General features: G+C 35.9%; 1 protein-coding gene across 8 annotated transcripts in view; it reads left to right on the forward strand.

Moving 5' to 3' along the window:
• The window catches only part of LOC101992219 (ankyrin repeat and KH domain-containing protein 1), a 118328-nt gene that overhangs the window by 52671 nt on the left and 38343 nt on the right, over positions 1-27314 (forward strand). For 4 of the 8 annotated variants that reach the window (XM_013349515.2, XM_013349517.1, XM_005355964.3 and 1 more), the window contains exons 11-18: positions 5820-5907; positions 6387-6514; positions 7919-8062; positions 8768-8870; positions 18470-19228; positions 26234-26379; positions 26517-26628; positions 27111-27256. In XM_013349515.2, coding sequence (XP_013204969.1) covers positions 5820-5907; positions 6387-6514; positions 7919-8062; positions 8768-8870; positions 18470-19228; positions 26234-26379; positions 26517-26628; positions 27111-27256 — 1626 coding nt within the window. Of the gene's footprint in view, positions 1-5819; positions 5908-6386; positions 6515-7918; positions 8063-8767; positions 8871-18469; positions 19229-19960; positions 20466-26233; positions 26380-26516; positions 26629-27110; positions 27257-27314 lie in introns of those variants that run through there. The other 4 variants (XM_013349516.2, XM_013349518.2, XM_013349519.2 and 1 more) reach the window with 4 other exon arrangements.

Here is a 27314-nt window from a genome sequence, read left to right on the forward strand (position 1 = left end):
GTACACACCTATAATCCCAGCTCTTGGGAGGTAGAAGCAAGCGGTTCTCTGTGAGTTCAAGGCCAGTCTGGTCTACAAGAGCTAGTTCTAGGACAGGCTTCAAAGCTACAAAGAAACCCTGTCTTGAACCACCCCTCCCCCCAAGAAAATAAGAAAAAAAAAAGGAATAGTATATGCTCTTAATCACCAAGCCATCACCTCCAGCCCAAAACTTAGTTTTTATTTAAAAAATCACTTAAAGACTCTAAATTTTTCTGAGTCTGCTGCCTTCATATCTCTCTTGTCTCCCCCCCCACACCTTTTTGGTTTTATTTTTCCTATGGTGTCTCACTATGTAGCCCAGGATGGCATCAAATACCTGTTTTTCCTGCCTCAGTTTTCTAAGTATTGAGATTTTAGGCATGTGACACTATACCTGAATTTCCTTTCCTTTTTTTTTTTTTTTCCTCTTTTTCCTCACAGAGATCTGCCTTCTGAGTGTGCTAGGATTAAAGGCTTACACCACTACTGTCCAGCTAAGATCTTTTTGTTTTTATGTGTATGGCTGTTTTGCCTTTATGTATGCATGTATAGCACATGCATATAGTGTCCACAGAGGCTAGAAGAGGGTGTTGGTTCCCCTAGAACTTGAGTATCATACAGTTGTGAGCTACTGCATGGGTACTAGGAACTGAACTCTGTTCTGTGCAAGAGCAGCAGCAAGTGCTTTTAGCTACTGAGCCATCTTACTAGCCATTACTTTTCTTTTCTAATGAGGTGTTTAGAGCAAATTAATTTTAGGTAAGTGGCTGAAGGAATCTGTTTCTATGATTTGTAAAGATCATTGCTAATTCAGTTACCTATCTGCTGGCATGGATGGGTTATGTGGTCCTAAGATGAAATACTTGAAAAAAAATGAATTTTCAGGGTATAAGTCATTCCTTCTAAAATCTTTTTATATATGGGTCTAGAGGAATGATCTTGCAGAGGACCTAAGTTTGGTTCCCAGTATTCTTGATGGGTGGCTCACAGCCACCTGTAACTTCAGCTCTAAGAATCCAACACCCTCTTCTGGCCTCCTCAAACACCTACACTCATGCACAGACCTCCCCACCATATACATAATTAAAAATTAAAATCCTCATATATATTAGATGCATCATAAGGCACATTATTTTTTAATTTGTTTATGACTGTTTATCAACATGTTTTACAGAATTTATCTGTTTTAATAGATAAGAGTTGTTAATCCCTAAAATATACAATTAATACTTTGTCTGTTTCAATAAAAAATAATCTAGTGTTATGATTTCAATTCATGGGCTGAGGGACTAGCTCAATTGTAGAGCACTTGCCCTGTTTATGGGTTCTTTCCTAGCAAAACAAAGTGAAAAAAGGTAAATCATCCATCCCAAGTTTTTTTTTCCTCTTACAGTTTCATACTACTTAAATAAGTCAAAGAAGTAAGAAAGAAATATTTTTTGATGTCAGTATTTGATTTGGAATATAATTCCTTAGGTTAACTATTGTTATTTACAAATAATTAATTTGACTCACAGTTTCAGAGTGTTCAATTCTTAATTGCTTGGTCTTGCTTACTTGAGCAGAGCATCATAGCAGAAATGGAGGCTGCTCTTCACTTCTTGTCAGATATTAAATGAATAGAACTTTATTTTCATATCCATATTATTGTATATTATATAACCTAACATACTTTGGTTATTCGCATTAATACTGAACACAGAAAATAGACTCAGGTCAATGTTAAGTATGTGGCTTTTTGAAATTTTCTTATCTGATATTTTTATTAGCATGCATTGTACATAATAATGAGTTTAATAGGATACTTTCACACATATATAATCTGATCTGATCATGTTTACCCCTCCTTTCATTACCCTCTTTTATCCCCCTCCCACTTTTTACTAATTTTCTTTCTCTTTCTAGGTAGCCTCTCTTCAGTTTCTATGAATTTTGTTGTTTTTTTTCTGTGACCTAGTGAGTTTAGTTAGGATTATTACAGGAGCTTAGGCGATGTTATTTATGGGAGTATGGGTAACTTACCAGTAATTACACCAGAAGAAAATGTCTCTCCCTCCCCCAGCAACCATTAACTGCCTCTAGATCCTCAGAAGTGGATGGGGCCTTGTGAGGCCCTACCCCCAAGCAACTGTTAACCGCCCCTCCCCCTTCCGTGAGGGAATGTTGACAACTCAATCATGTGTAGGTCTTATGCTGCTCTAAATTCATGAGTGTGATGGTCTTGTCATGCCCCAGAAGACAGCATTCCATAAGACTCTGCCCCTTCCTCCAACTCTTACATTCTTTTTACCCTTTCTTCTGTGATATTCCCTGGGCCTTGGGCTTGGGTGAAGGGTGGTACTGATGTCATTTAGGGCTGAACAGTCAACAGTCACTTATTCTCAGCACTTTGACGCACCACCAACCATAGCAAAATGAAGCTTCTCTGACAAGAGCTGGCAGAACATTAATCTGTCGACAAATTTTTTTTGTTTTTTTTTTTTTTTGTTTTTTTTTTAATGTGCATACTGTATGTGTAGGTGCCTCTGGAAGCCAAAAGAGGCTGTCACCTCCTGGAACTGGAGTGCTGGGAAGAGAACTATGGTCCTCTCTGAAAGAGTGGGTACTCCATTTAACCACTGAGAGATCTCTCCAGTCTCTCAGCATAAATATTTAGAGGGCAATTTGACCATCCTCAACATGTCCAATTAGTAAAATAGCAGTATTTGCTCTCTTTTTAGAGCTTGTGACCAGCATGGAGTTTTTGAGTATTTTTTTGTTGTTGTTTTTAAAGACAATCCTCCTGCCTTCTGGAGTGCTGAGATGATAGGCATGTACAAACCATACCCAAACCTTTATGTAAATGTTCTTTTTAAGTTATTTGAAGAACTGGAATAGAAGATAAAATTTTTATTCCATTTCTGTTTTTGTAGAACATCATAATAGGTTCCGTGTTTGACACTGTACTTATTTTTTGAACTGGATTTACTATTAGTGGAGATTCATATCCACTAATATTAGAAGAGGGAACAAGGAGACGAACTGAGTATTGGTACTTGATAGTCAGCTTTAAATCATATAATTAGCTCAGTACTTTCTTATTAAATCTGTATTGTAGAAACATGTATCCCCTTACACATCACTAAGGAGGTTGGAGTTACTCCCTTTTCAAACCATATTTCTTACGTTTGATGGAGACTCCATTCACTCTAGTCAGTGACTGACTGAAATGCACTAAACCCATAAGGGAAGGGAAAGCTACATAACTAATTATCTTAAAATAGCATTTGACTTTTCCTGCATCTCTTCACATCTTTATTATTCTTGGTTAGATATTTTTAAATGTTACTCCTTGTAGCTTTAGTTTTCTTTAGAGACCAAGGCATGAGTGCCTATAATTTAACATAATTACTTCCTTATAAGATTTATATTAACATTTTATTGGAAGACCATTGTCATGTCCTTTAAAAAAGTACTATACGCAAGCCTGGTATGGCAGATAAATCAGTTCTACATGTGAGTTCCAAGCCAACCAAGGCTAGTTAGTGATAATCTTGTCTCAAGAAAAGAAAACCACTCATCATCAGGGTGTGGTGTCACTCACCTTTAATCCTGGTTCTCTGGAGGCAGAGGCAGGTGGATCCCTATGTTTTCAAGGGCAGCCTTGTCAACCCTTGTAGTTTCAGGACAGCTGGGACTACATCGAGAGACCTTGTCTCAGACAAAAGCCCTGTGCTCATAAGATTATAGCCTTTATTAATTAGGGTTGTTTTACTTGAAAATTCTTAGCTAACAAATAATAAAGCCCAGCGCCTTGAAGTAGCAGTGACAAGGTCTTTACAAGGTATTCGTGGTCAAATGTGATTTTAATTTTTAGAATAGGATCCATAAGACCTTTTTTCCTCTGGACAAGCAGGAGGACGTGAAGACTATTTTGAAGGACACAGTTCCAAGCAAAGGATTAGATTATAGTGGCCTTTTATGATTATAATCTGCTACCACATAGAATAGATATTATAGGTAATTAGAAATTGGAATATTTGAATTTCAGCTAAGAAATCAAAGGACTTTGCTGACTGACAAAGAAAATATTCTCTTCAATTTTAAAATATTATGATGTCTCATTGAAGAGATTTTATTGCTAGTAGTTTATTTCCTTTATATTATTTGTATTTGGTATTTAAAGAACTCTTGCAGGAGAACAAATGAAGTTAATTTTTGTGAATCTCAAACTTAAGTGAACAATCAATCTACTGATATTAATGTCTTGATTAAATATCACAAGCAGATATACATGAAGTAGAAGAAATCTAGCTGGTAAATGACTCAACTCAAAAGAACATTTTCCTAGGCAGGCATTGTGGAAGTCCTAGCACTGGGGAGGCAGAGGCAGTGGATCTCTGTGAGTTTGAGACTAGCCTGATCTACATAGTGAGTTCCAGGACAGCCAAGGTTTAGTGGGACCCTGTCTCCAAAAAAAAAAAAAAAAGTGTGTGTGTAGAGAGAGATACATTCATACGTATATACACACATTGTGTACATATATGCATATAGAAGTAATGGGGAAAGTGTAACACAATTTTTCTCTTGTTAGGGTATTGCCATTTAAAAATTAACCTGGAATATTGAAAATAAAACTCAGTTTTAATTAAAAGCATGGCAAGAAATGTCAGGTGGCAGTGGAAATGTGTGTTTCTGACAATAAAAAGGAAAAATAGCAGTGATATGCTTTGTCCATCTTCCTTAATGAAAGAGCTGTAGTTTAAATTGTTTAAAGTTGTGGGCACAATGAATGCTACAAATTGTGTTAATTTTTTTTAAGAGATGTAGGTGCTGACTACTAATGGTATCAAAAGTATATTCAAACAAGGCATGGGAGTTTATGCCTGTAATCCCAGTATTTTAGGAGACTGAAGCAGGAGACTGCTATGAATTCAAGGCTAGTTTGTGTTCTTCAGAATGAATTCAAGGCCAGTTTAAGACTACTATCTCAAAACAAAGCCAAACAATAATAAAATTAATATGGTCAAGATTGTAAGATTGTTTAAAGTTTTTTGTCTTGTTTTTGTTTGTTTTTTGTTTTTTGTTTTTCGAGACAGGGTTTCTCTGTAGCTTTGGTGACCATCCCGGAACTAGCTCTTGTAGACCATGCTGGCCTCGAACTCCCAGAGATCCGCCTGCCTCTGCCTCCCGAGTGCTGGGATTAAAGGCGTGCGCCACCACCACCCGGCTTTTGATAGATTTCTTAATGGTTCTCAATAGAAGGTCAGGATCCCTTTAATCACTTTATGGGACTTGTTTCTTTCTTCCACAGTTCACATGAATGGTTAAGAAAAATACCTTTTTTTTTTTAAGATTTATTTACTTATTATGTGTAGTGTTCTGCCTGCATATATCCCTGTGGGCCAGAAGAGGGCACCAGAGCTCATTACAGATGGTTGTGAGTTACCATGTGGGTGCTGGGAGTTAAACTCGGGATCTTTGAAAGAACAATCAGTGCTCTTAACCTCTTAGCCATCTCTCCAGCCCCCCAGAAATGCTTTTTTTAATCTCATTGTAATTAGAAAAGTAAAGTTATTGGGAACCAAACTTCATTAGTTTTATCTTTAATGAATATTGTTAGGTATACAAGGTTGAACTTGGCCATGATAGGTTGTGCTATCTTGTGTAACTAAATGGACCTGTACATTAAAAGAATTGAAGTAGAGTAAGTGCTCACAAGTATTAAATCCTCATTGTTTATCATTTCATTAGTACTGAATTCTTAAAATAACTATTTAATTAGTTAATGTTGATTCATTTTTCTGTTTCTTTAATAGGAACATGAATCTGAAGGTGGAAGAACACCTTTGATGAAGGCTGCAAGAGCTGGTCATTTATGCACAGTTCAGTTTCTTATTAGCAAAGGTAAAGCAAGTTTAAATGGTTGTGACTATGAAGCAGGTGGATAACTTAGGGAATTCTTTTATGCTTCTGTAGCTAAGCAGAACACTTAGTCATACCCAGCAACAACCCTGCTCATATAATCAGAATTGCCAGGAATAGGAACACATTGAATACTGCCTTTCTAGCTTGTAGGAATGCTAAATAATGCCATTATCTGAACTTATTGTTAAACAATTTTAAAAAATCATCTAATGTTGCAAGAACATTCAGCCAGGCATGCAGGTTTTAATCCCAGCACTCAGGAGGGATAGTGGGTAGTGTCCCATTTCTTGTTCTAGGTTCTAGTTACACGGGTGTGTTTACTTTGTGAAAATTTTCAAGCTATACACCTATGATTTATACATTGTTTTGTATCAGTATCATAATTGAGAATCATCTTTAAATGATATTGTAGACTGGTTTGCTTTTCACCTTTGTTAAAATTACTGTTTTTCTTAAAGGTGCCAATGTGAATAGGGCTACAGCCAATAATGATCACACAGTAGTATCACTGGCATGTGCAGGGGGCCACTTGGCCGTGGTTGAACTACTATTGGCTCATGGAGCTGACCCTACTCATCGACTCAAGGTATTCTACATTTTTTGTTTTTGTTTGTAGTCAAAGGCTACTTGTTTGTTTTCCATCTGCCCAGATCCAAAATAACCACACTGAAACTATATTAATTGCAACAGTGCTTGGCCAATGACTCTAACGTTTTCCTAGCTGGCTCTTATATCTTAAATTAACCCATTTCTATTAATCTGTGTATCACCAGGTGGTTGTGCCCTACAGGTAAGGTTTTGTTCAGTGTAAGGTTCCATCCGACATCTGTCTCCTGCGGTGGCTACATGGCTTCTCCTGGACTCTGTCTACTCTCTCTATATATTTTTTCCAGCCTGGCTATATTCTGTTACGCCATTGGCCAAAAGCAGCTTCTTTATTACCGATTATATTCACAGCATACAGAGGGGAATCCCACATCATTTGCTTGTTGTTGGGTGTTTTTTTTTGTGTGTGTGTTTTGTTTTGGTTTGTTTGTTTTGTTTTTTTCAAGACGGGGGGGGGCGTTCTCTGTCTATCTTTGGCTGTCTTGGAACTCACTCTGTAGATCAGGCTAGCCTCTAACTCACAGGGATCCTCTTGCCTCTGCCTCCCTGAGTGCTGGGATTAAAGGCGTGTGCACCACTGCTCGGCTTGTTTTTTGTCTTTTGTTGTTTTGAAACAGGGTTTCTGTATATAATTCTTGCTATCTCTGGAGCTCATTTGTAGACCATAATGTATACTGGTCTCAAACTCACAGAGATCCTCCTGCCTCTGCCTCACAAGTGCTGGAATTAAAGGCATGCAGCACCACACCCAGCTCAAGGTATTTACTTAACTATATACTAGCTGAGTATGGTAATATATAGTAACAGGATTGTCAGGTATGCTGAAGCAGTACTATTATTGCCAGTTCAAAACCTGCATGGGGCTGGGCAGTGGCAGTGGTGCACACCTTTAATCCCAGCACTTGGAAGGCAGAGGCAGGCAGATCTCTGTGAGTTTGAGGCCAGCCTGGTCCACAAGAACTAGTTTTAGTTCCAGGACAGGCACCAAAGCCACAGAGAAACCTTGTCTTGAAAAAACAAAACAAAACAAAAAAAAACCCAGCATGGGGTAAATATTGACCATGTTTCCAAAAAAAAAAACAAAACAAAACAGAAACTACCAAATAATAAGATATATTATTATTAGAGGTTTGTTTGATCGTTTAGTGCTTAATATTTATTACTCTTAAATATAATTTGAACTGCCTGTGGTAACAGTATTTGAGAAGCCAGAGCCATCAGGATTGCCTTAAGCCCAAAGTAATTTTGGGGCTAGATAGCAAGACTGTCTCAAAACCTGAAAATAAAATTATTACATTTTATTTTATTTGTCTTACTAGATAATTTTATCAGATTATAAGAATAAATTTATATAAAGAATTAACTATGATCAATTATTTCTTAGGATGGATCAACAATGCTTATTGAAGCTGCGAAAGGTGGCCATACCAATGTTGTTTCTTATCTATTGGATTATCCAAATAATGTTCTGTTGGTTCCCACCACAGATGTGTCTCAGCTTACCTCTCCTTCACAAGATGAATCTCAGGTAGAGTAAAATAGAATATTTTTTGATATAGGTATTCTTAGAAAGTTTTTGTTTAATGAAAACAAATCTTAATTATTAAGTTATCTTGGAAGTTCCTAGTATACTCCAGTTCAGTAAATATGTTGGAATTTTATTTTCTCTTTTACTTGTATAGAATTTGAACAAGAGTAAATTGACCAGTATATAGTGAGTATGTGGTTTGTACTCCTAACTATAATTGGTGCTGCAATGCTTTCACTTCAGCAAGAGATAATAACATTAATATTAATTAACCTAAATCATTGAAATATTGTCTTGAGTCTTCAAATTCAGTATTCTCAGAAATTATTCCTTGGTGAAGGCTTTAGAAGAAAATGTTAAGTTTCAATAAATAAAGTTAGGGGATGGGAGAGATGGTTTAGCAGTCAGAAGCACTTGTTACTCTTGCAGAAGACCAGGCCTTGGTTCCCAGCACCCACATGGGGTCACAACCATCTGTAACCCCAATTCCAGGGGAACTCATGCCTCCTTCTGACCTCCAAGAGCACATGTGGTACACATACATATACTCAGGCAAAATACTCATATACATAAAATAAATCTAAAATAGAAAAGAACAAACTTGTTGGCATATGAAGAATACATAAAACAATATATGTTTTTTATTTATGAACCTTTGTTTTCTTCTATGATCTGAGATGACTTTTTTCTGAGTTGATGTTTTAGGTTCCACGTGTACCCGTACACACACTTGCCATGGTTGTGCCTCCCCAGGAACCTGACAGAACTTCCCAGGAGACGTCTCCTGCCCTCTTAGGAGTACAGAAAGGTTAGTTGTTAAATTATTTTACTTTTTCAACTAAATAAATTATACTTTAATGGTTTATAGATATAATGTACCTGTGAGCTGATTGAGAAATATAACTTCAACAAATGTCAGTACTGTTAGTGGATGCTTAGGAAAGTCCTAAATACTAGAAAAATGACTTACTGTTTTTCTGTTAACATGCTGCTTGATGTAGTTTTCCATTGATAAAATTACTTAAATAATTTAAGCTTTATATTATATTAAAGCAGAAATTTTTTTAAAATTTATTTTTATTATGTAATGGTGTTCTGCCTGTATGTATCACTGCAGGCCAGAAGAGGGCACCAAATCCCATTACAGATGGTTCTGAGCCACTATGTGGTTGCTGGGAATTGAACTCAGGACCTTTGGAATAACAAGCAAAGCTCTTAGCCACTGAGCCATCTCTCCAGCCCATAAAGCAGAAAATTTTGTCAAGCCATTTTTTTAGCTACCTGACAGTTCTTATTTTGGTTTTCAAGACAGGCTCTTGCTACCTAGCTATGGCTGGCCTAGAACTCAGTACTTGGACTAGGCTGGCCTAATTTTGTGGTATCATTCGGCCTCTGCCTCAGTGCCAGAAATAGGAGCATGTGCTATAACACCTAGCTTTTATTTGACAATATTTTAGCCAAACTGTAGTGTAATAATAAAAATATGTGCTGGCTACCTTGGTAAATATTTACAGCATCAATTTAATCAATGAGAAAGTGGTTGAAGAATTGCAGTTTTGCTTTTATAATGCAGGAATACAGTGGGTGAACCTGGTCAAATGATTATCAGTCTGTGAATTTGGATGATTAATTATCAAAATGTATATGAATAAAATCTAGATGACTTTATTAATGAAATAATTTTTTAAAGATGTATTTATTTATTATGTATACAACATTCTGCCTCGATGTATGCCCGCTCGCAAGAGGAGGGCACAAGATCTCAATACAGATGGTTGTGAGCCACCATGTGGTTGCTGGGAATTGAACCCAGGACCTCTGAAAGAGCAGCCAGTGCTCTTAACCTCTGAGCCATCTCTCCAGCCCGGAATAATTTTTTTTTTTTTGACATTTAAGACAGGACTTTGCGTTGTAACCCAGGCTGGCCTGGAATTCTCTTTGTAGCCCAGGCTACCCTCATGCTTATGGCAATCCTCTTGCCTCAGTGTTTTGAGTGCTGGGATTGTAGGCCTGAGACCCAAATGATTATTATAGGAGTGCACTCTGTTTGAAGGACTCAAGCTGCTAAGGTTTTTTCTCCTATCTTTTTATCTCTAGATATAAAGTATCTTCTCTTGATAATTATATTTTGTAATCTGAGTTTGCTGAAGTAATTTCTAGGATTTTAAAAACCACATAAGAGTTGGAACTGTTAGCTGGGCAATGGTGGCGCACTCCTTTAATCCCAGCACTCGGGAGGCAGAGGCAGGCGGACCTCTGTGAGTTCGAGACCAGCCTGGTCTACAGAGCGAGTTCCAGGACAGGCTCCAAAGCCACAGAGAAACCCTGTCTCGAAAAACCAAAAAAAAAAAAAAAAGAGTTGGAACTGTTGCATAGTAGTGAAACATTTACGTAGCATACATGAGGCCCTGGATTTTATCATCAATACCCACTGCCCAAAAACTTAATGTAAAAATTTTTATGAATATATCTTATTTAGTGTATAATAAATAAAAAGTGATTGAAGTCACAGTTAGATACATGTTTATATGTTAATGTAGCCACCATATCTGTCTTCTTTCTATTTTTAATCTTAGCAAATGAAACATACATTTTTAAAGTAATCTAACCATAATAACCAGCTAACACCCATTTCTAAAATATTTTAAAGTACCTCTGGTTTTTTTTCAGATTAAAAAAATTATTAATGTGTTCATATTTTCACATGATGTGTGTGGAAATACATGTGTGAAAGTCAGAGAACAACTTTGTGGAATGGGTTCTCCTTCCAGCTTTACTTGGGTTCTAGAGATCACTCAGGTCACCAGGCTTGCAGCAACCACCTCTACCTTTTGGGCTACTTTACTGGTTATGTTTTTTGAGTTTTTATGAGAGAGGGTCTCATTGTGTGGTGCAGGATAATTCCACCATCCTCATGTCTCTCTGCCTCCTGAGTACTGGGATTACAGGCTCATGCCCCTGTACCTGGTTTGTTTTTGTGTTTGAATGACTAAACGCCATAAAGGACTGTAAGAATTTGGGCTTCAGAAATTCAGGTGGGTTTTTTTTTTGTTTGTTTGTTTGTTTGTTTTTTGAAACAGGGTTTCTCTGTTTAATGGCTCTAGCTGTCCTGGAACTAGCTCTGTAGACCAGGCTGACCTCGAACTCACAAAGATCCACCTGCCAAGTGCTGGGATTAATTGCATGCACCACCACTGCCTGGCTCAGAAATTCAATATTTAACAGTAAATAATTTTTCAACGTTCACACAAAGCCACAAAATAACCAAAAAATAATCTAGACAAATTGTTCAGAGAGCAAGTAGAGCATTTTAAATCTAGAGCTAATGTGTAAGCAACAGAAAATCTTGGGTGGTGATCTTTATGTTGATATTCATAAGCACGGTTTTGCTTAGAAATTATCATATACTAGGGATCCAATTTTTCTTTGATTCTGTTTTATTGTTTTTACTGAATGGTATAAAAATTAACCTTCTAAACACATTTTATTAAATTAATTTTTTTACTATTTTATTTTATTCATTTTACATGCCAACCACAGTTCCCCCTCCTTCCTTTCCCCTCCCTCCTCTGTTTTATTAAATTATTAAGGAAGGACAATAGTTAATATTTGTATCTAAACACTTGGGCACTTTGTCTTAACTACCTAACAATTATAAAGGAATGTATTGTTATAGTATATTGAGTTACATTGTCATTTAGTTAAAAAAAAATCAGACTCATTGTAGAATCTTTGTCCCTGTAAATTCTGTTGTTGTTTTCTTAATCACTTGGAGGCTGGAAAGTGGCTTAGCAGTTAAGATTTCTACTCTTCCAGAGAATCTGAATTTGATTCCAAGACCTAATGTTGGGCAACTCACAACTACTTAGAACTACAATTCCAGAAGATCCAATGCCCTCTCTGTCAATGGGCACACATACACATAAATTAAAATAAAATCTTTCAGAATGTATAAGTCTTTTGAGTTGGGTGTGGTGACGTAAGACTTTATTCCATCCCTTGGGGGACAGGCAGATCTCTGAGTTTGAGGCTAACCTAGTCAACATAGCAAGTTCCAGCCCACCCAGGGCTGCATAAATAGAATCTGCCTTAAAATAAATAAATAAATAGATAGATATGAGCTATTTGATTATTTAAAAGTACACAATGAACATGGATAGGTTAGATATAAAAATCCACTTAAAACATAGATGTATTAAGTTTTTAAAATTACATTGTATTTATCTTGTGTATATGTGTGTAATTGCACAAATGGGAAGTTCGGAGGACACTTTGCTGGGTTGCTTAGTATGTAGAAAGCCCTAGGTTCAATTTCTAATACTGCAAGTTTAGATTTTGTTAGCTTTCTTCTTTTTATTTGTGGTACTTAGTACTGAACCCAGGATCTCACACCCAGTGCTCACTCTACTACTGAAATATATTACCCTGGTAGCCCAACACATCTTTGTGTACCTCAAACCTTCTTGGGAAGTAATTCCTTTTCTGTGACTTTAGTTACAGAAAAGTGCTATTGTACTTATAGTACTTGATTCTCACTTCCTTCTGACTTGTCACTTCTCTTTCAATACTTCAAGTGTAGTGTTGAATTAATCACACTCAGTTCCTAGTAGTTTTGTCATTATAACTCTTCTGTTTTATTTTCTTGTATTATTTTCCCTTCCATTATTTCCCTAGTGTGTCCAAAGTCCACAGTCCTTTTCTTATACGTTCTTATAAAATGCTCACTAGTTTTCTCTTGTGATTTCCTCCTGTATCATTCCCCACTTCATTTTTTTTTTTTTGAGATAAGATCAAACACTAAACCTGGAACTCACCTATTTGACTAGACTAGCTTCCTCCCCATTGGTGAGATTACTGGTGTGGGCTGCTATACCTGACTTTTTATGTGGGTGTTAGGGATCCAGATTAAAGTCTCCATGCTTGCATAGCAAGTACTTTACTAATGGAATCATACCATGTTTGTGTGGTGGGGTGTGTATGTGGGGGAAACAACATACATGGACACACACAGACGTGTGCACACATCCCTGAGTGCAAGCATGAAGATGAGGAAGGAGTTTAGAGCCAGGTTTGGCTCATGGGATTGTCTCCAAAAAATGAAACTGACATATTAATTAAAGAAAATAATATATAATATATACTTAAAAAAATCAAGACGTAGTAATGAAGTTGGCCTTGTAGCACATTCTTTAATCCTAGCACAGGTGAAGTTGAAGCAGGAGGATCACTGTCAGTTCAAGACTAGCCTTACTATAAGCAAGATCTTTTCAAAATATAAACAAAAGGACTGGGTTGGTGGTACACACTTTTAATCCAGCACTTAGAAGGCAGAGATAGGTAGGTCTCTGAATTAGTGGACAACCTGTTCCACATGGAGAATTACAGGCCAGGCAGGGCTGCATAGTGAGACTCGTCTTTAAAAGAGCAGTGTTAAAAGTTGTACTTTTAAAACTTTGACGATGTTTAGAGAGATCCAGAAACAGAAGTGTAAGGGAAAATGTGTGCCGCCTCACCTCCAGAGTTGTTTATTGGAGTCAGTGTCATGAACTCTCATGCTTTTATGAGAAATTATTAAACTATAGAGAAAAATTTGCATATGTTGTAATTCAAATTGAATTTTCTTCTGTAAACTTTACTAATATCTCTACTAATTTTTAAATATGTTTATGTAAGTTTATGCATTCCCAAACTTACCAATGTGCTTTTACATATAACTGCTTTTATTAAAAAAAAGATAGGTTGGGTGAATCTGTTATCATGTAACATAGATGGTCTATCTTTGGACATCTTAGTTAAGAGATTTCTATGTTAAAACTGTAGATAACAAATGTTTTCTTTTGGTCATTTTTTAAATTACACAATGTGCTAATTCACTGGTACAGATTTGAAAATAATAAGGTTAAGCTCATTTCAGTAGAGGACTAAATGTTTGACAAGTGCATAACTCACTCACCTATTGCCCATAGAAATAAACAAGTTAATGAAGGTACATCAGTGGTGGAGTGGGCATGGCTCAGTGGTAAAGCATCTACAACGCACAAGACTCTGGATTCCCTTCCCAATACTGCAACAGAAGAAAAGGTCTGGGAATGTAACTCAGTGATAGAATGTTTGCCTATCATGCACAAAACCCTCAGCCCAGTCCCTAGCAACAGAAAATCCCAAAGTACAGCAATAAAGCTGATTTTAAATTGCTATAGATCACAGTTTCTAGTGAGTGCATACTTTTCCTGGGTTTGTTACTAGAATAAGTGTAGGACAGAAGCCAAACCAAAAGAAATGGTGTCTATTTCTAAATTGTACTTGGTATGTCAACTCCATAATATCCATGTACACATTCCTGTATGTGTGTATGTACATGTATACATATCTGACAGTGGTTAATGTTTGAAGGGATTGGAAATCTTATTTTCTTGTGTTTTTTAATACTTACTTCATATTAAATTTTTCTCATCAAATGAAGCCCTTTTCAAATTTTTACCCACTAACTGGTATTTCTACAGTTTCAGGTGACATTTTGTTTTTACCGCTCTTGGTTTATAGATTGTGTTAGTGCTTTGATGTGTTCTTGTCTAAACAGTTTTAACTCCCTAGTTTTGATATTTCAACTATTAACTATATGAAAGAAAACGGCTTTTTATGCATTTTAATTTTTATGTTTTCATTTTGTTATGTATGTGCACATGCACACATGTCATGATGTGTGGAAATCAAAGGACAACTTGAGGAAGTTGGTTCTCTATTTCCACCAAATAGGCCCTAGGGATCAAACTCCTGTTAGTAGGCTTGCAACTGTGTCATCTTGCTGGCCCATCGTTGTACATTTAATTTTTTTAAAATTTAATGTGTATATGTGTGTGATTGAGTGTATTTATGTGTACCGTGTATATGCAATGCCCATGAGTACCAGAAGACATGTTGGATGGTGAACTTGCAACTATATTAGGAAAGTTTGAAGGAATATCCAATCTTGCTGAGCCTTTGCATTTACTCTGCTTATGTCATTACATCTCTTTATGAAACTGAAATTTTTACTTGCTGTGCTAGTGGATTTATACCTTGTTATTTGTTGTAGTTTTGCCTCCTTTTTCTTTCCTGTTAAAACATTTGGCTCCTTTAGTCTTATGAAACTAATAATCAAATTATCTCTCAAATCTAATAATCTTGGCTCTGAAAGAATAGTCTTTTCCTACCACTTTTCTTAAGTAGAAACATGAAATTAAATATGACATACATTGCTCAATTTGCATTAGGAGTAAGTAAGCCTCTGAAAGTGACTGCAGTATGGTACTGAAACTGGTCATCTGACCAAGGGGAAACCTTGGGTCCTTTTAGTAAATTAAAACATAATGCATATATTTGAACTCCTTAAAGTTTTTTATTTAATTTTTTGGAGATGTAGTCTCAATTGTGTTGACCTTGAATTCCATATCCTCTTCCTTCAGTTTGGTAAGGAACTGTTATTATAGGTGTGTGCCATCAGGCCTGGCATGTAGCTCTAAGAGCTCTTATTTTCTTTTATTCTGTAAGTCTTTTAAACTTGAGAATGAATTTTGGTATAAGATTTTTTTTTCTTTTAAAATTTCTTATGTATGGACTGGCAAAATGGCTCACAGGAAAGAGGCATTTGTCTCCTTGCCTGATGGCCTAAATTTGATCCCTGGATCCTGTATGGTAGAAGGAAGAAAACTGATGTCTGCAAGTTGTTATCTGACCTCCACAGTATGCTGTGACGTGAACACACACACACGTTCTCCCTCTCTTCCTCTCCCTAAACAAACAAACAAATAAAATGTTAGAAAAAAAATCCTTGAATGTGATAGTGCATGCTTGACTTGACCTCCAGCACTCAAGATACTCAAACCCTGGGATGTGAATTTGAGGGCAGCCAACTGAGACTTAATCTTACACAGAAAGAACAAAACAGGTCTTAAATGACCTATGATTTTTAGTATTAACTACAATTCAGAAGAAGAATCATCTATCTTACCCAGTTCTTTTTTTTTTTTTTTTTAATGCCTTTACTGGGGAGATGGCTCTGTGGTATAAAGCAGTGTTGCTTTTGCAGAGGACTGGGTTTGATATCCAGTACCCATATAGCTACTTACAAGCTCTGGTAACTGCAGTCCTGATGGATCTGACCCTCCTCTTTTGGCCTCTGTGGGTTCTAGGCATGCACAGACATACTTGCAGGCAAAGCATCCATACACATAAATTAAGTAAATAAATTTTTTAAAAAATTAAACATTGCTTTATTGTTTTTAACTATCAAGTTCACTCATTAAAATATAAAATGCAGTATGTTTTGGTAAATTTACCAAGTTCTGTGACAATCATCACCATCAAGTTTTGAGGAGTCCTCATTATTGTTACTCTTGACATTGAGACAGCCAGCCCCCCCCCCTTTTTTTTAGACAGGGTTTCTTTGTAACTTTGGAGCCTGTCCTGGAACTAGCTCTTGTAGACTAGGCTGGCCTTGAATTCACAGACATCCACCTGCCTCTACCTCTACTAGGATTAAAGGCGTGCACCACCACCGTCTGGCTAGACAATCGGTCTCAAAGTCCTGATCTCTTGCCTCAATCTCCCATTTTTTGGGATTCAGGCATTCACTACTCCACACAGTTCCCACTTAGCTTTAACTGCCCCTAAAAGATCTGTTACCTGTTTGCATTTGAATTTTATTCTCATTGCCATGCCCCAGGGCCACTACTTTCTTTTCTGTTTTATATGTCTTTTCTCTATAAATTTTATGTTAAGTGAGATTTTACAGTATGTAACTTTGTGTCTAGAATCTTATTTAACTCGGTGTTTTGAAGTTCATCTGTGTTGGTAGATGCATCAGTTATTTGTCCCCTCGCCCCAAGTAGTCCTAGTTCTTCCTGAATAGAATTCATCCCTGAATTTGCTCAGACAAATCAAGGAGTACCTCAAAAATTTTATTTATCCCCTTTAAGGCTATTAATAATTACCTTACAGCAGACTTTTTATAAAGGAGGAACAAATATATTTAATAACCTTAAATAATTTCTTTTTAAAAAATGTTATGAATATGAGTATTCCTATATGGAATGTCTGATTTTTCTCCCTATTAGTAACATTCATTGTTTCTCTCTTAGATGGATATTATTTAAATGGTTTATTTAAAATTAGATCCTTTGTGGTATAAGTTTAACACAGTGTTTAGGTAGAGCAATGTTAGCCTTTTTATTGGAGAATTTTATAGTGACTCATATTTGGTTTATTGAGAACAAGGTTCTAGGTAGCTCAGGCTAGCCTCACATTCAGCTATGAATTGAGTATAACCCTTAATACTTGATTCTTCTACCCTGTCCTTTGAGTGTTGACTTTATTGGCATATGGGTTACCATGCCTGTCTAAAGAGATAATATCTTGAGAAACTGATTTCACATTGTATTTTAATGTAAGAATAGAATTATTTTGCCAACTTAAAAAACATTTGCCCTGGGGGCTGGAGAGATGGCTCAGTGGTTAAGAGCATTGCCTGCTCTTCCAAAGGTCCTGAGTTCAATTCCCGGCAACCACATGGTGGCTCACAACCATCTGTAATAAGGTCTGGTGCCCCCTTCTGGCCTGCAGACATACACACAAACAGACTATTGTATACATAATAAATAAATAAATATTAAAAAAAACCACATTTGCCCTATTTTGTTCTCTTGGAATAAACTTTACTTGTATAATTATTCCTAGAATAATTGTTCTGAAAAAGCAATTAAACTAGCATTAATATTATTCTGAATGCCATTTTGATTCTGCTTTATATTTGATATTTTTTTCTTTTGTTGGGTTTTTGTTTGTTTTTGTTTTTATTTACTTTAAGCCAAGATACTCACTGTGTAGCCTTGGGTGACCTTGAATTTATGTAGACCAGCTTGCCCTGGAACTCATGAGAATCCCTCTGCCTGCCTCTGCCTCTGAGTTCTGGGATTGAAAGTGTGTGCTAACATGCTCAACTAGATTTAAAAAGTCCAACCTGATCAGCAAAATTCTGAGGTTTTTTTCCCTCTCCTTTTCTCTTCATCCCATCATAATTTCTAAAATCATCCTACATTTAAAAGTATATTTTTTTAAATTCAAGTTTGAGTTGATAACATCTCAGTTTATGCTGTACAAAAACAGATGAGATAGTTGAGGTTTAATCTGCCTCACTAGTGTGACTTTTGAATCCTTCTATAGTATTAGTTATAATGGTTTGGGGAAGGAAGTCTGGGAGAGGGGAGGAATGTTTTTTGTGTGTGCTTTTATTTTTGGGACTCTGGTTTTTGGTTGTTTTTTGCTTTGTTTTCTGTTTTTTTTCTCTTTTTTCTTTTTCTTTTTTTTCTTTTTCTTTTTTTTTCTTTTTCTTTAGCATGGCACTTTTTCAAACATTTTTCATGTGCTTAGGTGCATCCAAGCAGAAGTCCAGTTCCCTGCAGGTAGCAGATCAGGACCTACTGCCACCTTTTCACCCATACCAGCCTTTGGAGTGCATAGTAGAAGAGACTGAAGGCAAGCTGAATGAACTGGGACAAAGAATTAGTGCTATTGAAAAAGCACAGCTTAAGTCATTGGAGTTAATTCAAGGTGAGCCTCTAAACAAGGATAAGATAGAAGAACTTAAAAAGAACAGAGAAGAACAAGTCCAGAAGAAGAAGAAAATACTGAAAGAACTGCAGAAAGTGGAAAGGCAGTTGCAGATGAAAACACAGCAGCAGTTTACCAAAGAATACTTGGAAACCAAAGGTCAGAGAGACACAGGGTCTCCACACCAGCAGTGCTCTCATAGAGGAGTCTCCTTGGCAGGGGATGAAGATGGCAGTCTCCCAGAGGATCACTCTTCAGAATCACCCCAGGTTGATACAGTCTTATTTAAAGATCATGGTATTGGTGATGAGCAACAATCTCCACCATCAGCAGAACAAATGGATTTTGTCCCAGTCCAGCCTCTATCATCTCCACAATGTAACTTTTCCAGTGACTTAGGTTCTAATGGGACAAATTCTCTTGTGCTTCAGAAAGTATCAGGTAACCAGCAGATCATAGGACAGCCTCAAATTGCTGTTGCTGGACATGAGCAGGGGCTGTTAGTACAAGAGCCAGATGGACTCATGGTTGCAACTCCAGCCCAGACGCTTACCGACACTCTTGATGACCTGATAGCAGGTGGGTTAAGAAATATATCTAAAATACTTTTCTCTTTTATCTGTGTGCTCAACTTCTTTAAACACCCCTTCAAAAACACAAACTTTGTATTTCTCTATTTTAAAACTGTCTTTGTAAAATTACTGGATTCCTTAGGAATTATGAAAGTGAATTTAAGCCCAGTAGCACTAACACATTAAGGGAGTTTTTCCCCTTTTCTGTTTAAAACAAACACACTTCAAAGATAAATAAGGTTCCCATAATCCTTTAGAAATTTGCTTTCAAAGACAGTTTGTTATTTCCTACATAGGAGCACTCAATAGAATCTTTTGTACAATTTAGAAGCACGCAGGTAAGGCTACCTATTTAATTTTCTTGCCTGTGAATTTCATGGTTGGACATAAGAATTTTAAGAGACACTACTTTTTGTTATTAGACCAATTTAATTATCTCTAATTAAATGGGAACAGCTGTACACTCCATGGTATAGAGTTTGTGTTCATAAGATTAAAGTACATTTAAACTGTTGTACTTGTTTTTGACATTGGAATTTTTTGTGTAAACTCTTGATGAACAAGCATACAGAACACTTAATAGTGTGCTTGCATACATGCACATTCATGCACATACACATAGAAAGAAAAAGGGCTAATAATCTTAAAATGTATGTTTCTGTTTATTGTTGTGTGGAAAATTACAACTAGATATGAAATGAGGTGCACAAGTTTACTTTCCCTTTCATTGTCCTTGCAGCAGTGGGAAAACAGTGCAATTAATCATTTACCTTCCTAAAGATGGCTGGTGAATGTATCACCTCCATGAGAGCCCAGTTCAGAATTGCAGCCAGAATGGCTGTTGACAGTGGATGAAGACCAAGAACTAAGATGTAGCTGGAGTGATATTCAAAGGCAGGCCAGTCCTCTGTCTCTTGATTGCAACATTTTTTCCTTATTGTTGTCTGTTTCCTCTTGTCATACTCTCCTCCCCTTCCTACCCCAGTTATACTATCCCAGTTTCCTTTCTTCTTTTGTGAGCCTTTAGTCTTCCTAATCTTTACTGAATCTTTAAGAATGTGGAATAAGAGTAAATCAGGAATTTTTATTGGGTATATGTGTTACTTCAGTTGGTTATAGATATCATTTTGCCTTTGAGGCTCCTCTGCCATGTAATAGATAGTATTGTGCAGAGGAGAAATGTCTAGTGTTCTTAAAATTCAAATACTAGGAGGTATTTAAAGGAGTTAGGATCTTTATTCTTTAATTTGAATTTTTATATTTTTGGCTTGTAGAGCTTTTTATGTTAAATTTACTTTAGCCAAAACAGCTCTAAAGGAAACTTGTAGTTAACTTTATGCTAATTATTACAGATGTTTCTTAAAAGTTTTTATTTCACTAAAGTGTTTTTAAATAGAAATGGCCTTTTATAGAGTTCACATGAGACTTTAAAAAATTACCTCAGAAAACATCTTTTAGTGTTACATGTTGACATAATAAAACTTAATATGTATTAGACATTAACTACTTATCTTTGTAAATAAGTTTTAAATTGATAAATAAAAAGTTCCATATATGAAGTTTATATGTTTTGAAATGCATGGTGATAATTGTATTCTCTTTTCAAGATGATGATGTCTCACTTAAAACTATTTTTCCCAAGTCTAATTTTCTTAATTAATAGTGACAAAAACTAGACAAACTTAATAGCTAACTCTATAGTTGTAAAACATTTAAGCATATCACTAGGATTATGGAGCAAGCCATAATTACATAGAATTAATTCTATTTAAATTTATTTTCATTAGTGAAAGAGAGACTGATATACATTCTTTAAAGTTTCACTTTAAAGAATATATATCTATCCCTCTAAAGGAAATGTTAATTTTCTTCTTTAAGAATGTTTTCGCATTATTGCTTTTCTACCTAAATATTTTCATGAAAATTAATAAATTGTTTATATACATAACTAATGTTATAACTTATTTACTTACTCAGCCTGTAACTGATATGTCATACTCTCTACAATCCTAAACAGAATATCTAATTTTGATTAGAAACATGGTACCTCAAATCTTCTTCTGAAAGTCTTAGGTTTTTAGCAGTTACCATAATAACAAATGATATCAAAAGTTAAAATGTATATCAAATTAATAATGAAATTGTACATGATATGTTCATGGAAGCAGTTATTAGATCTGTTATTTCTAATTTTATGTTTGTATTTTGTCAGTTTTCATTAGCTTTAATAGCCATTTTTCTATTTTTTTTTTTTAAATCCCTTCTTGGGCAGGGTTTGTTGACACCTGTAATCCTAGCACCTGGGAAGCAGGAACAGAAGGATCAGGAGTTCAGAGCCATCCTCACTACTTGTCAAGTTCAAGGCAGTCCAGGCTATTCAAGTCCTGTCTCAGATAAACAAAAAGGAAAGGAAGGAAAATACGCTTAGATTAAAAACAAAACAAAACAAAACAAAAAGTTAAGTCTAGAAATTTAGAGCAATTTAAAGAAATTCAAAATAGTTTTCATTGTTGAGCGATTTTAGAAAGCATTTAATAAAAATTCCATTAATATATAAAGAGGATTGGTTAAAAAAATAAATTTATTCACATTTACCATGTGCCAAGCTTTGTGGTAGTTACTTCATTTGCACCTTCACAAGCTGTTTTAAATCCTCCCATAAAATAAATTCTCCTACCTCAGTTCCGTAGGAAACTGAAGCTTAGAGAAGGGAAGTACAGAGTCTCCCCCTTGTACATTTTCCAGACTCAGGAGTTCTTTCTTACCTTTCTTTAATAAATCTACATCAATCTGCTCTGCAAGAGGAGTAATACGGGGAACTGCTAGTAAGTGCATAGTGCCGAAATCCACTCAGTTCAGCCATATTTAAGAAAACTAGTTGAAGCCAGGAGGTGGTGGCGCACGCCTTTAATCCCAGCACTCGGGAGGCAGAGGCAGGCGGATCTCTGTGAGTTCGAGGCCAGCCTGGTCTAGAAGAACACTAGTTGAAGCTGGGCATGGTGGTACAGGCCTTGAATTTGGAGACTCATGAGGCAGAGGCACGCAGATCCCTGAGTTCCAGGCCACCTAGAGATACATAATGAGACCCTGTCTTTTATTTACAAGCAAAAGCAAAACAAAGAAAAGAGCCTTAGTGTTAGTGTCATGTATATGCATGTGGTTTGAATAAAAGTTTTGCATTTATCTTAAAAATTCTATTATTTCTTATACTTCTAAATCCTATTAAATAACAGTTGCTCTTATTTCTATATTAAGATTTGATATGTATGTGAGTTTTAATATAGCTTTGTGTCTAATACAGTATTGTTGTTGGTACTTGGATACATTTGTTTAAATTACAATTCTAGTGTAATTTGCTCTAAGTGGCCTTGCAGTGATCATTATTAAGTTTAAAAACAAAACTTTAGGCCTGAAGAATGGGCTCAGAGATTAAGAGCAGGTACTGCCCTTCCAGAGGACCCAACTTCTGTTCCCAGTGCCCATGTCTGGTGGCTCAAAATCACCAGAAGAGTTAGGCATGGTGGCACATGTCTTTAATCCCAGCATTCAGGAGACAGAGGCAGAGAGACAGATGATTCTGTGAGTTTAAGGCTACCCTTGTCTACATAAAGAGTTCCAGGCTAGCCAGGGCTTCATAGTGTGATCCTTTCTCTTACACGCAGATATGTGCGCGCGCACACACACACACACACACAGAGATCAACCACTTATGTTCCAGGCTTCATAGTGTGATCCTTTCTCTTACACGCAGATATGTGCGCGCGCGCACATGCGCGTGCGCACACACACACACACACACACACACACACACACACACACACACATATCAACCACTTATGTTCCAGGGGATCAAAATTCTAGTTTTGAGTATCCGAACATACATGTGACAGCACATACATAACATATATACAATAATTAGAAATAAGTCTTTTTACAAAAGAATTTGGAAATCCTGTTATTTTGAGGAGATTTATAAGATACTACCTCTAATGTTAATATTTTATTTTTAACCTTTAGTTTTGCTTCGTTTTTCAAGACAGAGTTTCCTGGCTGTCCTAGTACTAGCTCTATAGACTAGACTAGCCTCGCCCTCAAAAGCCGAGGCATGTATATCTCTGAGTTCCACCTGTTTGAGTGCTGGGAATAAAGGTGTGTGCCACCACCACCCTGCTTAGGTTTTAAATGAAACTGTTTATCGTTGCTATGATGTATACCAAATGATAGCAATAAAAAGTTCTGCTGTTTTATTTTTTTGAGGTACTGGGCATCAGGACGTCACCAATGTAAGAGAAGTCCTCTATGTTCTCAGCCCAGTTTGTTTTTTGATTTTAAAATAGGATCTCACTCAGTGTCCTAAGTTCACCCTATAGCCAGGCAGGCTTTGAACTTGTAATCCTTATGGCTTGGCCCTTGGAGCAGCTGGGTTAAACTTTTACTACCAGGCCTGGGACTTCTATTTGTTTTTGAGACAGGGTCTCATATAGTCCAGCCTCTGTCTCGCAAGTGCTAGGATTTACAGGTGGGTAGCACCATGTCCACTAAGAGATAAAATTTTACAACATATTTTGTCTACCAGTAGCAATAAAATTTTTATGTTAAGATTTATTATTATTCCATACCATAGCAAAATTTTTCTTGGTTTCATAAAAAGTCAGGTTAAAATATTTTACTTGGTTCTTCTAGTGCCCTACTTTTAAACAGTGTAAAATTTTAATTTGAATTGTATATTGATTTTTTTTTGTAGTTGTCTGGTTTTGTCATTTTAAGAGACATTTTGTTCAGAGATAGGAAATGTTTTAAAACTTATGAAAATGTTATGGTTCTAAAGTATAATGTTCTTATAATACAACCTTTATAATTTTCATTTGTAATTAATCCTATTAAAGACACTTTCCATGGAATGGTTCTGATTGTCATTATTACAGAGAAAATATCCTAGGATAATGTAGTATAAAAATGTATAAAACATAATCCATGTTTTGGGTAATAGAACTGCTAAATACACAGGAAGTGGTCTTTTTTGTTTGTTTTTAAAGTAAGTTCTGTAAAGGAGTCTTTCATAACATCACATTCTAGCTTTCCACCCTAGTCAAATACTTTTTAAAAAAATTTAAAATACCTTGCTTTCAAAAAACCTCTAAAAAAAAAGAGATGACATGAATAAATGAATAGAAGAAATACAATTCTTCCAGGGTATCTGTTAATAATTATAAGACCCACCACTGTAAATCTGTCAGTAAGGTGTTACATATCAATCTAGTATGCCGGGGGGGGGGGTTGTTTTTACGTATCAGGTTTTGAGGTATAACAATATTATCCGCTTCTTTCATTTTTGAATGACAAAAAGTTTAAAGCTTTGTATCCAGTGTACATATTCTTTAGGTGAAACAAAAGTTTATGATATTATAATCATTCCTAGTTACTTTTGCGGTGAATAAAGTTGTTGGAATTTATATTGCCAAGATTGTTTTATATATCAGTGGGAAGCAAAGGGATGGTTCACAGAAGCAAATCTAGGCATCTTAAATTTTGCTAAATCTAATAAAGTAGGATTGGCACATACCAGTAATCCCAACTCCTGGAAGGTGGAGCAGGACGGTCAGTAGTTCAGGGCCAACCTGGAGTACATAAGACTCTGTCTTTGAAAATTAAAAGATCTAGTCAGTTACTAAATTGAGTCCGCTATAAGCGTATTGCCATAGTGAAAGCTTCATTTTTTTCTATACTATTGGTTATGCGGGGTTTTTTTCTGAGTTTTTTCTTTCTTAAACAGTGATATTTTTATTTTCTAATACAGTGAATAATAGTACTGAAAGTATTGTAAAATGCCTTGTTTTACATTTATTGAGCACTTTCCTTGTGCCAGGCACGAGTAAGTGCTTTAAATACATTATCTCAGAAACTACTAGTATCTTTTAAAGATATCCTTAACTCTTTGAGTCAGAACTCCATCCTCCATGAAACAAAAAATATAAGAGACATAAGATATAATTTTCAACTTCCTGTTTTCAAACACCACATTCTGGGTTTGTTTTTGTTTTTCTGAGACAAGGTCTCATGAAATCCAGGCTGGCCTCGGATTTGCTGTGTAGCTAGGGATGACTTTGAACTGCTGGCCTTCCTGCTTCCACCTCCAAGTACTAGAATTACTGAAGTGTATCACCATTCAAAACTTCAAACTCCAAATTTTGTGATCTTAAATATAAATTTCTAGTATTCGTTTTAAAAATAACTTGACTTTTAGAAGTTGATTTTAACTAACTGGTGCACACCTCCTTCCAACCACCCCAGACAGTGTTTCTCTATGTAGTCTGTGTTTAATCCCAGCAGGCATTTTTGAGCTTAAAGCCAACTTGGTCTACATAGAGAATTCCAGGAAAGACAGGGCTACATAGTGAGACCTTGACTAAAAAAAAAAAAAAAAAGTAAATGCTGAATTTTTAAAAACACATCCCCTGCTGTTTATGTGAAAAATAATCTAACTTGTTGCCCTGACCTGCTACTTTTCATTATTTACAGGATATTTTTTCAAACTTTTACAAGCTAAGATAAGCATTCTTTGTTTTGTTTGTTTTTGAGGGGTATCCCACTCTGGCCTTGAACTTGTGATCCTCTTATCTCAGACATCTGAGTCCTAAATTACTAGTATGGATCACCATACCTGGCTACAAATGCTTAAATTAAGAAATGATATATACTCCCTATTGGCAGTGCAAAATGCCACCATTTATTATATATCCACCAACAATTGGCCGTGTTTAGTTACACTTTAGAAACTTTCAAGGCGAGCACTACTCATATCCTCATTGAACATATAAGTTGAGGCTCAGATAAGTTAAATAAATTGCATGAATTCAGAAAGTCATTCAATATACGTTCTTTTGACTCCAAAGCCTGTGATTTCACTGTAGTATGTTACTCACATGAACATTTCTGTTTTACATGTTTTTCTGTGTACAAACAGTATTATTTATTTAAATGAAATTTAGCAATATAAACATTTTTTTTCCAGCTGTGAGTACCAGAGTGCCTGCTGGTTCAAATAATCCCTCTCAGACCACAGACTGTCCTATACCCGAATCCTGTTCTCAGACTCCAAGCAATATGGTTTCCCCACCCATGCCCCCTGTGTATCCTTCAGTTGACATTGATGCGCATGTGAGTAGATTCTGTATAAATTTATTTCACATGTTCTAATTTATTTTGAAAGGAAAAATTGTACATTAATGAGGGAAAGGATAGTTTTATTGAGAACTCTAAAATATATGAATAAATATTTTTTTTTCCCTTTTTAGACTGAAAGCAATCATGACACAGCTTTAACACTAGCCTGTGCAGGTGGTCATGAAGAACTTGTATCTGTTCTCATTGCACGAGATGCTAAAATTGAACACAGAGATAAAAAAGGTAGGAAATATCACTCACAAATAAAATCTAAGTATTTACACAAGCACACAAAATTACAGAATTTTCGCTATGAATAAGTAGTTCTTATATTTTTACTAATAAAGTAGGCAGTGTTCAAGCTTATTCATCTATAGAACCAAATAATTCTCTAAAAATTAAAAACCAAAATATAAATTACTAGTGAAGGTGATGGAGTAGGAGGGCTGAGCTCTTGCCTTGTGTGCCACAAATAGTGGATGCCTTTGTCTTTAATCCTGAGGTGGTTTGTGAGTATAGATTTTAATAGTTTTTATTGATTTAGCATTTCCTTTTGCCAGGTGTTTTTATCATTAACAAATTAGAGTTTAGAACAGTTCAATGCTAAATTGTTCATCAGTATCTAAATTGAAGTCTTTTAAGTTAAAATAAAAGGAAATTGAAAACAGTGGCATTAAAGTAAATAAAACCACAGATTTGTTAGAAGTTTTTATTTTCTAACTTAGGTTTTACCCCACTGATCCTGGCGGCAACAGCGGGGCATGTTGGAGTTGTTGAAATCCTTTTGGATAAAGGTGGCGATATAGAGGCACAAGCTGAACGAACTAAGGATACTCCACTTTCTTTGGCATGTTCTAGTGGTCGTCAGGAGGTATGTTAACATTGGCATTCTTTTGTAAATATTTTGCTTATAGTTTTTTTTTTTTTTT

Source organism: Microtus ochrogaster, chromosome 18, assembly GCF_000317375.1.
Source record: "Microtus ochrogaster isolate Prairie Vole_2 chromosome 18, MicOch1.0, whole genome shotgun sequence".
Taxonomy (NCBI): domain Eukaryota; kingdom Metazoa; phylum Chordata; class Mammalia; order Rodentia; family Cricetidae; genus Microtus; species Microtus ochrogaster.